The sequence below is a fragment of the Petromyzon marinus genome, chromosome 46, assembly GCF_048934315.1.
Source record: "Petromyzon marinus isolate PM22_M1 ecotype Great Lakes invasive population chromosome 46, UKy_Petmar_22M1.pri1.0, whole genome shotgun sequence".
NCBI lineage: Eukaryota > Metazoa > Chordata > Hyperoartia > Petromyzontiformes > Petromyzontidae > Petromyzon > Petromyzon marinus.
The window spans coordinates 8,409,082-8,424,981 of NC_133712.1; the positions used below are offsets into that span (position 1 = coordinate 8,409,082).

General features: G+C 49.6%; 1 protein-coding gene across 1 annotated transcript; it reads right to left on the reverse strand.

The window, feature by feature from the left end:
- Positions 1-1,428: 1,428 nt before the first annotated feature.
- On the reverse strand, positions 1,429-14,767 carry LOC142930933 (cadherin-4-like). Its single transcript, XM_076074119.1, has 8 exons — positions 14,749-14,767; positions 12,719-12,936; positions 10,434-10,533; positions 9,472-9,738; positions 5,344-5,570; positions 4,231-4,389; positions 2,560-2,704; positions 1,429-1,767 (listed from the first exon to the last, which is right to left on the reverse strand). Exons 1-8 carry the CDS (start codon positions 14,765-14,767, stop codon positions 1,541-1,543), a joined length of 1,362 nt encoding a protein of 453 aa, XP_075930234.1. The 3' UTR covers positions 1,429-1,540.
- Between the last annotated feature and the right edge of the window lie 1,133 nt (positions 14,768-15,900).

Consider the following 15,900-nt stretch of genomic DNA (forward strand, 5'->3'; position numbering starts at 1 on the left):
CGCCATCTCGTCACGTCGTCTCGTCGTCTCATCATCTCATCGTCTCGTCGTGTCATCGTCTCGTCGTGTCGTCGCGCTGCGCGCTGCGAGCGGTGCCTGGAATCCGGTGATGACGGGCGGGTGGTCGTTGATGTCGGCGACGGTGATGACGACGGTGGCCAGGCTGTAGAGTGCACACGGCAGCCCGTCGCTGTCCAGCGCCTTCACCACCAGCCGGTACTTGTCTACCGCCTGAGGGCGGGACAGAGAGACGACGTGACAGAGACGAGACGACTTTGAGACCACAGCAAGCAGCAGCAGCAGTGATTGTGGTGGCAGTCTTGGTGATGGTTATAACGGTGACTATATATGTTTCTCTATAGATGCAAGCAATGCAAGCGGGATTCGCCAAACATCTTAATGCTGAAACAAATATCTCAACTGGGATCACACAGCCACAGTAACATCACCCCAAGCTATGGCAAAAAACCTAGCAGGACCCTCCTAAAAAGAGTTTAGATTCAGTGAGGTTTTTCCTGTGTAAATTAGCATAATCACATTTTATTATTATCATTAAAACATGCACGCTTGTGAATAAGTCGCCCTGAATGCACCAATCGTATCGGTCTTTCCAAGGCTAAACGGGACAGAGCCTGGGCAGCACTTGGGTGGCAGATGTGCTGGGAATACCAGGTGTTATAGACTGGGCTACGAAGGGACTGCACGGCAGGAGGATTCTTGATCTGACTCCGCTACTAACGGTCACTTCCACAGCTCACTTCAAGTCTTGAGACTCAGGATTTTACTGGGTAAATACATGGCGTCGTTATTTGAATTCATGATTTCGTGGCATAACAATAGCACGAGAGTGATGACATTGTATAGTTCTAAATGAGTACAATCCAGAAGTGTAAACGCATGTTGACTGGGTTACTTTTTGAGAGACGAAAGCTCAATGGAGGAAGTTTGGGGAAAGGCCAAGAGGCAGAAAGAGAGGTAATGTTATGTATCATATAATTCATGTCAAACCAGGACCCATTTCTTAACGAGAGGGTCCTTGCCTGCAACATCTGGTAGATCACCAGAATTGGTTCAAGTGGACCTGATGAGACGCTGTTGAAACCGGTCCAGAAAACACAAAACTGAAACCTTTTACAAAGAATCATGTCTGCATTAACCACAATACTTGTGGTCAGAATGCAAACAAAAAACATACTCTGATATATATATGCAATTGTCTTTGAAACTGATTGGTCCACACCAGGGACAGCTTTCTTTTGAGCCTCGTCTCAAAACGGTGTTAGACCAGAGGACGCCAAAAGACATTCATGCATTCAGAAAAAATGGGAAAACCTATTCTCATATTTTGGTACTGGCAAAGGAGGTCCCATGATGTATCTACTTATTTATTTCCACCTGGAGAGACAGCTATATGAAGGAGCCATTTGTCTGCTCAGAAAAAAGATGCTGCTTTGGAAAAGAAAGGAAGAGGGAGTCACTGCCATTGGGATGGAGGACTGCAGGAGTCAAGATGCACATTCTATCCGGCCGGTGACAAGGGTCACACGTTGAAGACGGTGGTTTCTGTCCGCAAAAGGCGACGGTGCCGGGGACTCGCCTCGCGGTCCAGCCGCTCGCTCGCGACGCTCACGACCCCCGTGTGCTCGTGCACGGAGAACGCCGGCGCCGGCGACTTGGGCTCCTGCTCCACGATGCGGTAGGTGACGCGGCCGTTGAGGGTGCGCCAGTCGTCCTTGTCGGAGGCCGACAGCTTGAGCACGAAGGTGCCTGCGGACGCAAGCGGAGGGGTTCGAGGCCGCGCGACGTCTCCCCGCGGCCGTCGGGGGAGCGGGAGCCGAGCCCCTTGCCAGGCCGGTCCGGTGACGTCCCGGCAAGGGGCTCGTTCCGTGTGCCCACGCTTTAAGAGCCGCGCGGCGTCGTGGGGTCGTGGGGTCGGGCAACCGGAAGGTTGAGAGCTCAAATCTTGGTTGGCTATGCTCAATCCTATAGCTGGAGGTTGACTCGCCCCATATTGAGTACCAATTCTGCAAAGGAAGTCAACGGTGGTTGTCCTTTGGATAGTCTCGCCTCTGACATAGGAATGTGGAATTTCCGCCACTGCTTCAGGGCTGTAAATAGGAGATGAGCACAGCCTCGATGGTCGGTTGAGCCGGAGGTCACTTTGGCTTTTGACCTTCTGGGCCAATGTAGGTCCTGGTGGTATCACTGGCGGTGCTACTGACGACGTTTCCCCCAACTCGAGGACGATGGGGCTGATGTCACAGCTCCCCCGATTAGCACGGCTGGCTACGTACAGTTCAACATACGCAGATACAGCTGTTCACCGCGAATTAGGATCTCCGCCTTTTCCACTCTAGACCATACCCAGACCTATTTCTCAGTCATCCCAGGTTTATTCTCGAACCTGCACAGTTTACCGTGATGAAGTTCAACACGATACAGGCGCGAATCAATTCCCCTCCGCCACGCGAACACGGACGCCATATCGCAGAGCGCCCGGGTTAAACCGGGGACAGATGGCAACTTTGCCGGGAGTCGATCTCCCGCCCGCGCCCGTACCTGGCTTGCTCTCCTCCAGCACGGAGCCGTGGAACTCCTTCTCGGCGAAGACGGGCGGCTCCTCGTTCAGGTCGACGACCAGGACCGTGATGGTGGCTGCCACCTCAAGCTCGTGGTCGTGCGCGTCGGCCAAGCGCAGCTTCAGCTGTTGACAACGTCAACAACAACAACAACAACACATTCCGTCGGTCGCGGTCAACAGGCGTGCTCAATCCACGGCTGTTGACCACGACCGGTCCCGCCCGGCGCTGCACTCGCCACGAGCCCGTTTCATCGCCGCGTTTCCACGGCGGTCTGTGCGAGTGCCTCTGCCACTGCCACGGGTTGCCACTCCGTCGTGAGGGCCCTGACCGCAGGCCACCATCCTCGCGAGAGCTGTGGACGTGTCCCTGTGCGAGCCCCGTTAAGCTCACTGGCAGTCTCAATTAAAGTTATTCACCTGCGTATGATTAAAGACCTGGAACAGGAAGACTTATTCACAATTCTGGCAAATCGCCTGATGTAGCTGGTTGTTGTGATCACCAGCGAAACGTCGTTCTCAAATTGGAAATGTTGTGAGTTTGCTCTCCAACACACCAGTTTGCTGAAGTAGTAACTAATTGGCACGTTTTGTTTACGTGACAAACCTCACTAATCGGCTGTGTTGGGTGGTGGCGGGTTAACGACACATTTATATTTACGCGATCTAACTTCCCACAAAAAAACTGTCATGGATAACCTGCGTATGTTCTCTAATCGTCATTGTAAATGTAGTCGTAATTAATTATTAATTATGGTCGTAGCTTTTGCCCAGTCAACTACAACTCGTGGGATATTTCATTCTGTCGCGGCGCAGTCGATGGCACGCTCTGGCGTTCGCTCGTAAGGGGTCGTCCATAAATGACCTCACGATTTTGGACGATTTTTAACCCCCCCCCCCTCGTCACACGGCGTCACAAAAAGACAGACCCCCCCCTCAAATATGACATCACAAAGCTCTGCCCCCCCCCACCCCCTAAAACCATATTTCCATTTTGAAAATAAAACATGCTTTAAAACGAATTGTAGTGCGTATTGAATGTGGCGCTGCACTCTGATGCTGTAGGAGTGTTGTTCTAACAATTAGTGTTGTTATAACAATTCTATATTTATTTAAAGTTGCGCATTTTAACGTGACGTCACATTTCTCAAATCCCCCCCCCCCCTCGTCACACATCGTCACAAATGTCTGACCCCCCCTCCCCCCAGGTGCGTGACGTCATTTATGGACGGCCCCGTAAGCGGTCGCCACGCCTGATGATGTTGGTCCACTCCAGACCCCTCGTCGAAGGTCTGAGCAACATACAAAAGCCCGCTCTGTTCACGAGCATTTCCGCCACGAATTACGTTCACCACGTGAAACGACATTCCCGTCACCGGTGTTGGCCTAACGTCGCAATGATGACGGCGAATTACCTGCAAATTCATAAATCGGGATTATTGTACACAGCAGCAGCAACAGCAGCAGCAACATCGCCTCTTGACTGCGAAAACTTGTCAGGAAGCTCCATCACAACGATTCGTGAGACTGTCCTGGATAAACAAGCCTTAGAACAACAACAACGATAATAATAATCACGCCCATGCCCCCCCTCCCCCTCACTGGGGACCCATGCCCAGCCACGAGACGCCCCCCCCCCCCGACCTTCCCACCTTGTAGACGGCACGGAGCTCGTGGTCGAGGGGTTTGTTGACGCTGATGACACCCGTGGCGCCCTCCACACTGAAGAGGCCAACGGGGTGCTGGTCGGCACCGGCGCCCGTGAGGCTGTAGTGCAGCTTGTGCTCACCTCCGTGCTTGTCTGACTTCACCTGCACGAGGTGCACAGGGAGGGGGAGGAGGAGGGGGGGGGGGAGATGGAAGCATGAGCAGGCTGACATTGAACGAGGCCAGGCTGCAGTGAACCACCCGTCCCCTACTTCACCCCCCAGGCGGCTCAGAGAAGCCATGCGGTGGTGTTCGCCTCCATCGGCTCTCCTGGGCCCAGTGGTGGAAATGTCTCGCATCTCTACGGCGTGAATACGTCTCTGTTTTATAATCCCCGTACAGTAAGGTCATAGCTGACCCAGATTTACCAAAACACCAGGACACGGGGCTGCCAAAAGGGGAAACTTGCCCGGGCGTCAGGCAAAAGGGGGTCCTGCAATGCACCCAGTCTTTTTTTCTGCCACTCATAACGAAGTGCGACCGGGTGGTCTTCACTCCACGTGGGTACTTGGGGTGCAGACCCAGGCCTCTATCCACGAGTCTCCAGGAACCTCTGGGCGGCCCCTGCCAGGACATCAAATTACCAACCGCCAGTGCGGGATGGAGCCATTGCAGGGCCTGTAGCAAATGTTATAAAGGGGCCCTAAATAAAATAAAAAACACAAATATTAAAACACAATATTTGTACTTGCACAGTAAAGTAATTACATCTTTCATTTGCTATTCAGCCAGATAATACGACAAATCGTTAACCTTAAAAACACCCAGTCGTTCGTAAAAGTTGCAGGCAGTATAGTACTATAGTAATAGAGCAAGTGCAGAATCACTGAACCGGAATTGATAGCTTGAAAGCATTTAGCGCGGGGCCCTTGAAAGTGCGGGGGGCCCGTAGCTACTACTACTACATGTGTAGCTACTACTACTACATATGTAGCTGCTTTTGCTCCTGGGAGAATCCGGCACTGCCCACCACGGGAAAACCCAACTTCTGGTTTCCCACTCCTTGAGGACGCGCAAGGCTCCGTGCACACGCGGCGCCAGCGCTGGCGATGACTCACGATGAGGATTGGCCTGGGGAAGGGCCCCTTGTCGTGCTCGGGGATGGTGACGATGCCCGCGGGCCACTTGAACGCGTCCAGCTTGCTCGGCCACTTGGCCGTGAGCTCTGGCCAGCGGCACGTGACCGCAGGCTCAAGGTCGCCCAGCGGGTTCCACTCCACCTTGTTGTGCCACTGTTGTGTACGCAGAGACAAACATTTCCCCCCGGGTAGCCTTAGCAGACTGGCTGAGGGGCGCGCCCACCCCGTGGAATTCCGCAAAGCGTTGTAAACGTGCGTTCTGTCTTCGGAAGTTGTTTTATTCGAGGTGTGGAAGCAAAGGGGGTGGGGAGGGGGGTAGCTGTCGGGCAACACGTGCTTGCTGTGTTTGCAGACACGCGTTTGCCTTTTTTAGCTCTGTATCTCAAAGTTTGCGGCAAGCTTTTGATCGACAGGGTATAAGTGCATCACAATATCAAAACTGCATAGATTCGTTTCAGCCTGTTTTCGGTTTTCCCAGCCGTCCTTATACCACTATAACATATATACAACTTTATACCAGAGATGTGTTGATATTGGGTTGACAAAGGGTTTCCGAATTATTACTTCGCAGTAGTCGTAGTATAATAATTGCGCTGTTAGATTCCTAGATTTGTTTTCTCCCAATGACCCACGAAGTATGCAATGCTGCTCCGACAAGATCACAATAGTGCCGAGAGCCGCATCACACGCAGAGCTACTTGTACACAGACACAGCAGCGGGTATACAGCGCATGACAACAACACACATTGTGACTTAAACATTGCGACTTAAGCAAATATAGGCGATAGAACAAACTGCGTCTATTGAGTTATTATCTAACAATAGAGTTTGACTGCTTGACATTTTATTGTCACTACCAAGCCATGGTTTCGTGTGGCCCCCATTCCCTGTCATATTTATCGTGATCACATTTCTTGACGTTAAATTATATTTAAGATTAAAGTGTTTTATTTTTATTTTTAAACCGCTACCTGAGGGGGGGGGCAGGCAAAGAGCCACCGCATTCAGCTTTTGAGCCGCAAGGTTGCCCGACCCCTGCTCTAACCCAACATCCCACACACACACACATCACACACACATCACACACACACACATCCCACACACACACATCACACACACACACATCACACACACACACATCACACACACATCACACACACACATCACACACACATCACACACACACATCACACACATCACACACACACATCACACACACACATCCCACACACACACATCCCACACACACACATCAACATCACACACATACACACACCAACATGACACACACACATCACACACACCAACATAACACACACACATCACACACACACATCACACACACACATCACACACACACATCACACACACACATCCCACACACACACCAACATCACACACATACACACACCAACAGCACACACACACATCACACACACACACACATCCCACACACACACCAACATCACACACACACACATCCCACACATCACACACCAACATCACACACACATCCCACACATCACACACACACTAACACACACACATCACACACACACACTAACATCACACACACATCACACACACATCACACACACACACCAACATCACACACACACACACATCACACACACACATCACACACACACATCACACACACACACATCACACACACACACCAACATCCCACACACACACACATCACACACACACATCACACACACACACACCAACATCACACACACACATCCCACACACACACACATCACACACACAGGAACATCACACACGCACATCACATAGACACACACCAACATCATACACACACATCACACACACACATCACACACACACATCCCACACACACACACATCCCACACACACACACACCAACATCACACACAGACACCAACAACACACACTCACACACATCACACACACCAACATCACACACACACATCACACACACACACCGCACACATCACACACACATCACACACACATCACACACACACATCACACACACATCACACACACATCCCACACACACAAATCACACACACACACACCAACATCACACACACACCAACATCCCACACACACATCACACACACACACATCACACACACACACCAACATCACACACACACACATCCCACACACACACACCAACATCACACACACACACGCATCACACACACACCAACATCACACACACCAACATCACACACACATCCCACACACACACACATCCCACACACACACACCAACATCACACACACACACACCAACATCACACACACACACCAACATCACAAACACATCACACACACCAACATCACACACACACACATCCCACACACCAACATCACACACACACCAACATCACACACACACCAACATCCCACAGACACATCACACACACATACACACCAACATCCCACACACACACACATCACACACACACATCACACACAAACACACCTACATCACACACACACACACCAACAACAACCGCCATTCGCCACTAAGTGGCGGTGACGTCACCACGACGCTTGTGCCAGGCTATGTGCACCCTGAGGCCACGTGAAGTGTCGAACGCCCGCTGGCAGGAAGTCACGGGGCAGACCCAGGTGCCACGGGTCGACTGACTGAGATGACTGGCTGATGCACCACCTGTGCCCCCTACTGTGCCAACCTGCTGTGCTTTAGCCACCCGGCGCTCCGCTCGTTGTTGTGAGCGTCGCTCCTCCGCCCTCCGTTGTTGTTGGAGGGCGACTACCTCCAACTGCCCAGTAGCATCCTTCACGAGCCTCCTCCACAGTGGCCGATCTTGACACCGCTGGTACCAGTCATCGGCAAGTCCACTCAGCTCCACGTCCTCCCGTACCACATCACTCCATATCTTCTCTTGCCTGTGCCGCGCCCGCTTTGCCCCCTCAATCCGGCCGAACAAAAGCTGTTTCGGCATGCGGTGGCTGGGCATGCGGGCTACATGACCCAGCCATCGCAGCCTTGCCCGCCGGAGGAGCTCACCGATGGGACCTTGCCCAGATCTTTCAAGGATTTATGAGCTCCTCACACAATCCAGTCTGGTTAAACCCAGGATGGATCGTAGGCAGGCCAGCCTAAATGTTTCTAACCGGCGAAGATGTTCCATTAGGGGGGTCCACGTTTCGCAAGCGTAGAGAAGGGAGGGAATGACCGTGGCCGAGAAAACCTGAAGCTTAGTGCGGAGCGACAGACCAGGTAGCTTCCACACAGCGTTACGCAACCGATTAAAAGTTATTGCCGCTCGACTGATTCGGAGTGAGACCTCTGCTGTTAAACTGGAGCCGGTCATTAGCACACTGCCCAGGTATGGGAAACTCTCCACTCTCTCCACAATTGCCCCATCACCGATTGGGAGTTGTGGGGGTGGAGTGTCCGATGGTACAAAATACCCAGGCAGGTGCGTAGTTTTGGTGGGGCTGATGGTAAGGCCCCATCTCTTAGTGGCACGCTCCAGTCTCAGCACCAGCGTCTCCAACTCCTCCTCTGAATGAGCAGCTATTACCAAATCATCGGCATACATAACGTGGTTGAGCAATAGGGAGCCATCCCTTGACTGCACCCGGGCATCGATCAGCATCACAAACACACACACCAACATCACACACACACCAACATCACACACACACACACCAACATCACACACACCAACATCACACACATACCAACATCACACACACACCAACATCACACACACACACACCAACATCACACACACACACCAACATCACACACACACACCAACATCACACACACACCAACATCACACACACACCAACATCACACACACACACACCAACATCACACACACACACACTAACATCACACACACCAACATCACACACACCAACATCACACACACACACCAACATCACACACATCACACACACACACCACACACACACACATCACACACACACACACACCACACACACACACCAACATCACACACATCACACACACACACCACACACCACACACACACACCACACACACACACACATCACACACACTACACACACACACACACACCACACACACCACACACACCACACACACCTGCTCGTGCTCGAGGTGGTGGCCTCCGTGGAGCGGCGCGGCCACGCGTCGCACCGTGGGCTTGGCCACGAGGAGGGACACGAAGACGATCCACTGCTGGTGCGAGTGGCGGTGGTGCACCGCCACGGCGAGTGGCACGCTGCGGTGGGCGAGGCGCAGGGGCGAGGCGGCGTGCAGAGAGCCGTCGGGACGCGCCGTGAAGCGCGCGTCGCTGGTCGAGAACTCGAACTCGTCGTGCCCCTTGCCGCAGCGCTCAAACAGAACTGCGGGGGGCACGGAGAATGGTGTGTGTGGGGGGGGGGGGGGTGCCGCAGGGCCTCCGTGTTTCGCTGGGTTTGTTCTCGTGCGTAATAAATGTACGCGGTTTAAAAAATATATATATATGACGATGCCAAATTGTCAATTTATTGTTCAAACGGAAAAAAAAACTTGGCGGGGAAGAGTTTTTAAAAGTGTATTTGTCATCAAGGCTTCGTGGTCTAATGTGCAGTCATCCGAGCACGATAACTAAAGAACTAAACACTGAACAAATGTGTGAATAGCAACATTGGGTTCTCAAAATCAAGATATATAAACGGTGCACGCTCCAACTCTCATCGTCTTCTAGATATCTTTGGCCTCTCTATGTACGAGCTGAGGAGCAGAGCAATTGTCTGAAATGTCACCTGCTACGTTAAGTATTTTTGTTTCCATTCTAAGACCACGTTAGTGTTATTGCGTAATTTCATGAGACGGATTGAAATGGTGTTTCGATTTTTTTAAACCCGTGACCAGGCGCGGATGAACGCAGGCAAAGGGGGGCTTCATGAGCTGCAACCGACAGACTTGGATGCCGAGGGAGTCCTCAAGGAGACGAAGGCGACATGGGCTGTGTGGGCGGTGTGGGCGGTGTGTGTGTGCAGGCGGGGGATCTTTCGTCTTGGTGTGCATGGCGGTGCGGTGTGGACGATGAGCACACCGTTCAGCAGGAAGGTTCCCCGCGGCAGCTCGGGAGGCACAGCCACGCTGTAGAACTCGCTCTCGAAGCGGTGTTTGCAGTCCTTGAACGGGTGCTTGCCCTGCCATGGAGAACAAACAAACAATCAACAACACGCAGTCCCAGTGTGAGACGAAGTGTGGGAGGGGCGCGGTATCGCTGGCACTGCAGTGGCGGAGCCTGCCTAGCAGCAGCAAGGGCCCTGGGGCGAGGGGTTGACAGCGAGGGAAAACAAAGTATTTGATCCCCTGCTGATTTTGTACGTTTGCCCACTGATAAAGAAATGATCAGTCTATAATTTTATTGGTAGGTTTATTTGAACAGTGTGAGACAGAATAACAACAACAAAATCCAGAAAAACGCATGTTAAAAATGTTATAAATTGATTTGCATTTTAATGAGGGAAATAAGTATTTGACCTCCTACTCTTTGGTTCTATTGGGTAAAGTCACGTAGGTAAAAAATAAAATAACAAAAATCACGACGTTTCGGCCACCACACAAGCGGCCTTGTGTTGTGGCCGAAACGTCGTGATTTTGGTTATTTCATTTTTTACCTACGTGACTTTACCCAATAGAACCAAAGAGTATGGATCCTAGCAGTCACGAAAGCTTTAAATCAAGAATTTGACCCCCTCTCAATCAGAAAGATCTCTGTCTCCCAGGTGTCTTTTATACAGGTAACACGCTGAGATTAGGAGCACTCTCTTTAAGAGTGTGCTCCTAATCTCAGCTCGTTACCTGTATAAAAGACACCTGTCCACAGAAGCAATCAATCAATCAGATTTCAAACTCTCCACCATTGCCAAGACCAAAGAGCTCTCTAAGGATGTCAGGGACAAGATTGTAGACCTACACAAGGCTGGAATGGACTACAAGACCATTGCCAAATCAGCTTGGTGAGAAGGTGACAACAGTTGGTGCGATTATTCGCCAATGGAAGAAACACAAAAGAACTGTCAATCTCCCTCGGCCTGGGGCTCCATGCAAGATCTCACCTCATGGAGTTGCAATGATCATGAGAACAGTGAGGAATCAGCCCAGAACTACACGGGAGGATCTTGTCAATGATCTCAAGGCAGCTGGGACCATAGTCACCAAGAAAACAATTGGTAACATACTACGCTGTGAAGGACTGAAATCCTGCAGCGCCCGCAAGGTCCCCCTGCTCAAGAAAGGACATATACATGCCCGTCTGAAGTTTGCCAATGAACATCTGAATGATTCAGAGGACAACTGGGTGAAAGTGTTGTGGTCAGATGAGACCAAAATGGAGCTCTTTGGCATCAACTCAACTCGCCGTGTTTGGAGGAGGAGGAATGCTGCCTGTAACCCCAAGAACACCATCCCCACCGTCAAACATGGAGGTGGAAACATTATGCTTCGGGGGTGTTTTTCTGCTAAGGGGACAGGACAACTTCACCGCATCAAAGGCACGATGAACGTGGCCATGTACCGTCAAATCTTGGGTGAGAACCTCCTTCCCTCAGCCAGGGCATTGAAAATGGGTCGTGGATGGGTATTCCAGCATGACAATGGCCCAAAACACACGGCCAAGGCAACAAAGGAGTGGCTTAAGAAGAAGCACATTAAGGTTCTGGAGTGGCCTAGCCAGTCTCCAGACCTTAATCCCATAGAAAATCTGTAGAGGGAGCTGAAGGTTCGAGTTGCCAAACTTCAGCCTCGAAACCTTAATGACTTGGAGAAGATCTGCAAAGAGGAGTGGGGCAAAATTCCTCCTGAGATGTGTGCAAACCTGATGGCCAACTTCAAGAAACGTCTGACCTCTGTGATTGCCAACAAGGGTTTTGCCACCAAGTACTAAGTCATGTTTTGCAGAGGGGTAAAATACTTATTTCCCTCATTAAAATGCCAATCAAGTTATAACATTTTTGACATGCGTTTTTCTGGATTTTGTTATTATTCTGTCTCTCACTGTTCAAATAAACCTAACATTAAAATTATAGACTGATCATTTCTTTGTCAGTGGGCAAACGTACAAAATCAGCAGGGGATCAAATGCTTTTTTCCCTCCCACCTGTCCCCTTCATAGCCAGGCGCCTGGGACCCTTTCCGGCCCGTGGGCCCCGGTGCAGTTGCACCGCCTGTACACTCAACAGCCACGCCACTCCGCGCGGTGCACCAACCACCCATTAATTATTCGATCATTAAGCTCGCGCAGCGGCGGCACTGCACCACGTGTCGATGTCGCTGCGTGGGCAGTGGGCGCACGAGCGGTGGTGGTGGGGATGAGGACCACACCCTTACGTGCGTGTCCTCGTCGTGCGTGCGCACGGCGAGCGTGATGAGCGTCTGCCACTCGCGGTGGGCCAGGTGGCTGACGGCCTTCACCACGAAGGAGTAGTGAAGGCCGTCGAGGAGCAGCGGCCGCGCGCAGCGAACGGAGCCGTCGGCGCCCACGGCGAAGTGCGGATCGCCGCTGCTCAGCACCGCCTCCTTGTGCTGGAGACAGCGCTCAAACTTCACTGTGGCACGTGGTGGTGGTGGTGGGGGTGGGGGTCACAACAACACGCTTGGATTATCATCATCATCATCATAAATCAGACAGATGGGGGTCACAACAACACGCTTGGATTATCATCATCATAAATCAGACAGATGGGGGTCACAACAACACGCTTGGATTATCATCATCATCATTATAAATCAGACAGATGGGGGTCACAACAACATGCTTGGATTATCATCATCAAAAATCAGACATCTTCTTTGGTTCTTTCGGTAAAGTCACGTAGAATGAGAATAAAATAATAAATTGATAAAATAAAATAACACAATAATATTCTCAGACAGATGGGGTCACAACAACACGCTTGGATTATCATCATCATAAATCAGACAGATGGGGGTCACAACATGCCTGGATTATTATCATCATCATCATAAATCAGACAGATGGGGTCACAACATGCTTGGATTATCATCATTGTCATCATCATCATAAATCAGACAGATGGGTCACAACATGCCTGAATTATCATCATCATTGTCATCATCATCATAAATCAGACAGATGGGGTCACAACATGCCTGGATTATCATCATCATCATAAATCAGACAGATGAGGTCACAATATGCCTGGATTAGCATCATTATCATCATAAATCAGACATATGGGTTCACAACATGCCTGGATTATCATCATCATAAATCAGACAGATGGGGGTCACAATATGCCTGGATTATCATCGTCGTCACGATTATTATCATCAGACATGATCTTCCGCTGCTGATGAGGTTATTGATAGTGATGGGATTATTGCCATGTGATTGTTCTTATGCATAAACATGTGTATATGTTTTGATTTAAAGCTTTCGTGACTGCAGGGATTCATATTCTTTGTTCTTTTGGTAAAGTCATGTAGAAGGGAAACAATAAAATAATAAAAATATAAAACAATAAAATTATCACGACGTTTCGACTGCAACACAAGCAATCATCATCAGGTGTGAAAACCACAGCAAGAAATTTTGAAAAAAGTGGCGGTTATTTTTAACGTTAGCACCACGGAGAGCGATTTGTGGTGCTAACGTTAAAAATAACCGCCACTTTTTTCAAATTTTCTTGCTGTGGTTTTCACACCTGATGATGATTGCCTATGTTGCAGTCGAAACGTCGTGAGAATTTTATTGTTTTATATTTGTATTATTTTATTGTTTCCCTTCTACGTGACTTTACCGAAAGAACCAAGAATATGTGTATACAGTCAAGGAAAAAAGTATTTGATCCCCTGCTGATTTTGTACGTTTGCCCACTGACAAAGAAATGATCAGTCTATAATTTTAATGGCAGGTTTATTTGAACAGTGAGAGACAGAATAACAACAAAAAAACCCAGAAAAACGCATGTCAAAAATGTTATAAATTGATTTGCATTTTAATGAGGGAAATAGGTATTTGACCCCTCTGCAAAATATGACTTAGTACTTGGTGACAAAACCCTTGTTGGCAATCACAGAGGTCATACGTTTCTTGTAGTTGTCCACCAGGTTTGCACACATCTCAGGAGGGATTTTGTCCCACTTCTCTTTGCAGATCTTCTCCAAGTCATTAAGGTTTCGAGGCTGACGTTTGGCAACTCGAACCTTCAGCTCCGTCCACAGATTTTCTATGGGATTAAGGTCTGGAGACTGGCTAGGCCACTCCAGGACCTTAATGTGCTTCTTCTTGAGCCACTCCTTTGTTGCCTTGGCCGTGTGTTTTGGGTCATTGTTATGCTGGAATACCCATCCACGACCCATTTTCAATGCCCTAGCTGAGGTAAGGAGGCTCTCACCAAAGATTTGACGGTACATGGCCTCGTCCATCGTCACTTTGATGCGGTGAAGTTGTCCTGTCCCATTAGCAGAAAAAACACCCCCAAAGCATAATGCTTCCACCTCCATGTTTGAGGGCGGGGATGGTGTTCTTGGGGTCACAGGCAGCATTCCTCCTCCTCCAAACACGGCGAGTTGAGTTGATGCCAAAGAGCTCCCTTTTGGTCTCATCTGACCACAACACTTTCACCCAGTTGTCCTCTGAATCATTCAGATGTTCATTTGCAAACTTCAGACGGGCATGTATATGTGCTTTCTTAAGCAGGGGGGCCTTGCTGGCGCTGCAGGATTTCAGTCCTTCACGGCGTAGTGTGTTACCAATTGTTTTCTTGGTGACTATAGTCCCAGTTGCCTTGAGATCATTGACAAGATCCTCCTGTGTAGTTCTGGTCTGATTCATCACCATTCTCATGATCATTGCAACTCCACGAGGTGAGATCTTGCATGGAGCCCCAGGCCGAGGGAGATTGACAGTTATTTTGTGTTTCTTCCATTTGTGAATAATCGCACCAACTGTTGTCACCTTCTCACCAAGCTGCTTGGCAATGGTCTTGTAGCCCATTCCAGCCTTGTGGAGGTCTACACTCTTGTCCCTGACATCCTTGGAGAGCTCTTTGGTCTTGGCCATGGTGGGGAGTTTGGAATCTGATTGCTTGATTGCTTCTGTGGACATGTGTCTTTTATACAGGTAACAAGCTGAGATTAGGAGCACTCCCTTTAAGAGTGTGCTCCTAATCTCAGCTCATTACCTGTATAAAAAACACCTGGGAGCCAGATATTTTTCTGATTGAGAGGGGGTCAAAAACTTATTTCCCTCATTAAAATGCAAATCAATTTATAACATTTTTAACATGCGTTTTTCTGGATGTTTCTGTTGTTATTCTGTCTCTCACTGTTCAAATAAACCTACCATTAAAATTTTCGACTGATCATTTCTTTGTCAGTGGGCAAACGTACAAAATCAGCAGGGGATCAAATACTTTTGTTCCCTCACTGTATTTGTGCCTTACCTTTTGTTGAGAACTGCAGAGAGAAGCACTCCCTCGTGCTTGTCGGAGCAGTGGGACACTTATCTTTTTTATTTTGTGTTCTCTATTGTCACGCCAATTGTG

What these genes read in the sequence shown, in the direction of transcription:
- LOC142930933 (XM_076074119.1), bottom strand. An exon ending in AGCTCCGTGCCGTCTACAAG is followed by an intron (nt 2,705 to 4,230) that starts GTGGGAAGGTCG and finishes CGTTGTCAACAG; the next exon opens with CTGAAGCTGCGCTTGGCCGA. An exon ending in GCTGGAGGAGAGCAAGCCAG is followed by an intron (nt 1,768 to 2,559) that starts GTACGGGCGCGG and finishes TTGCGTCCGCAG; the next exon opens with GCACCTTCGTGCTCAAGCTG.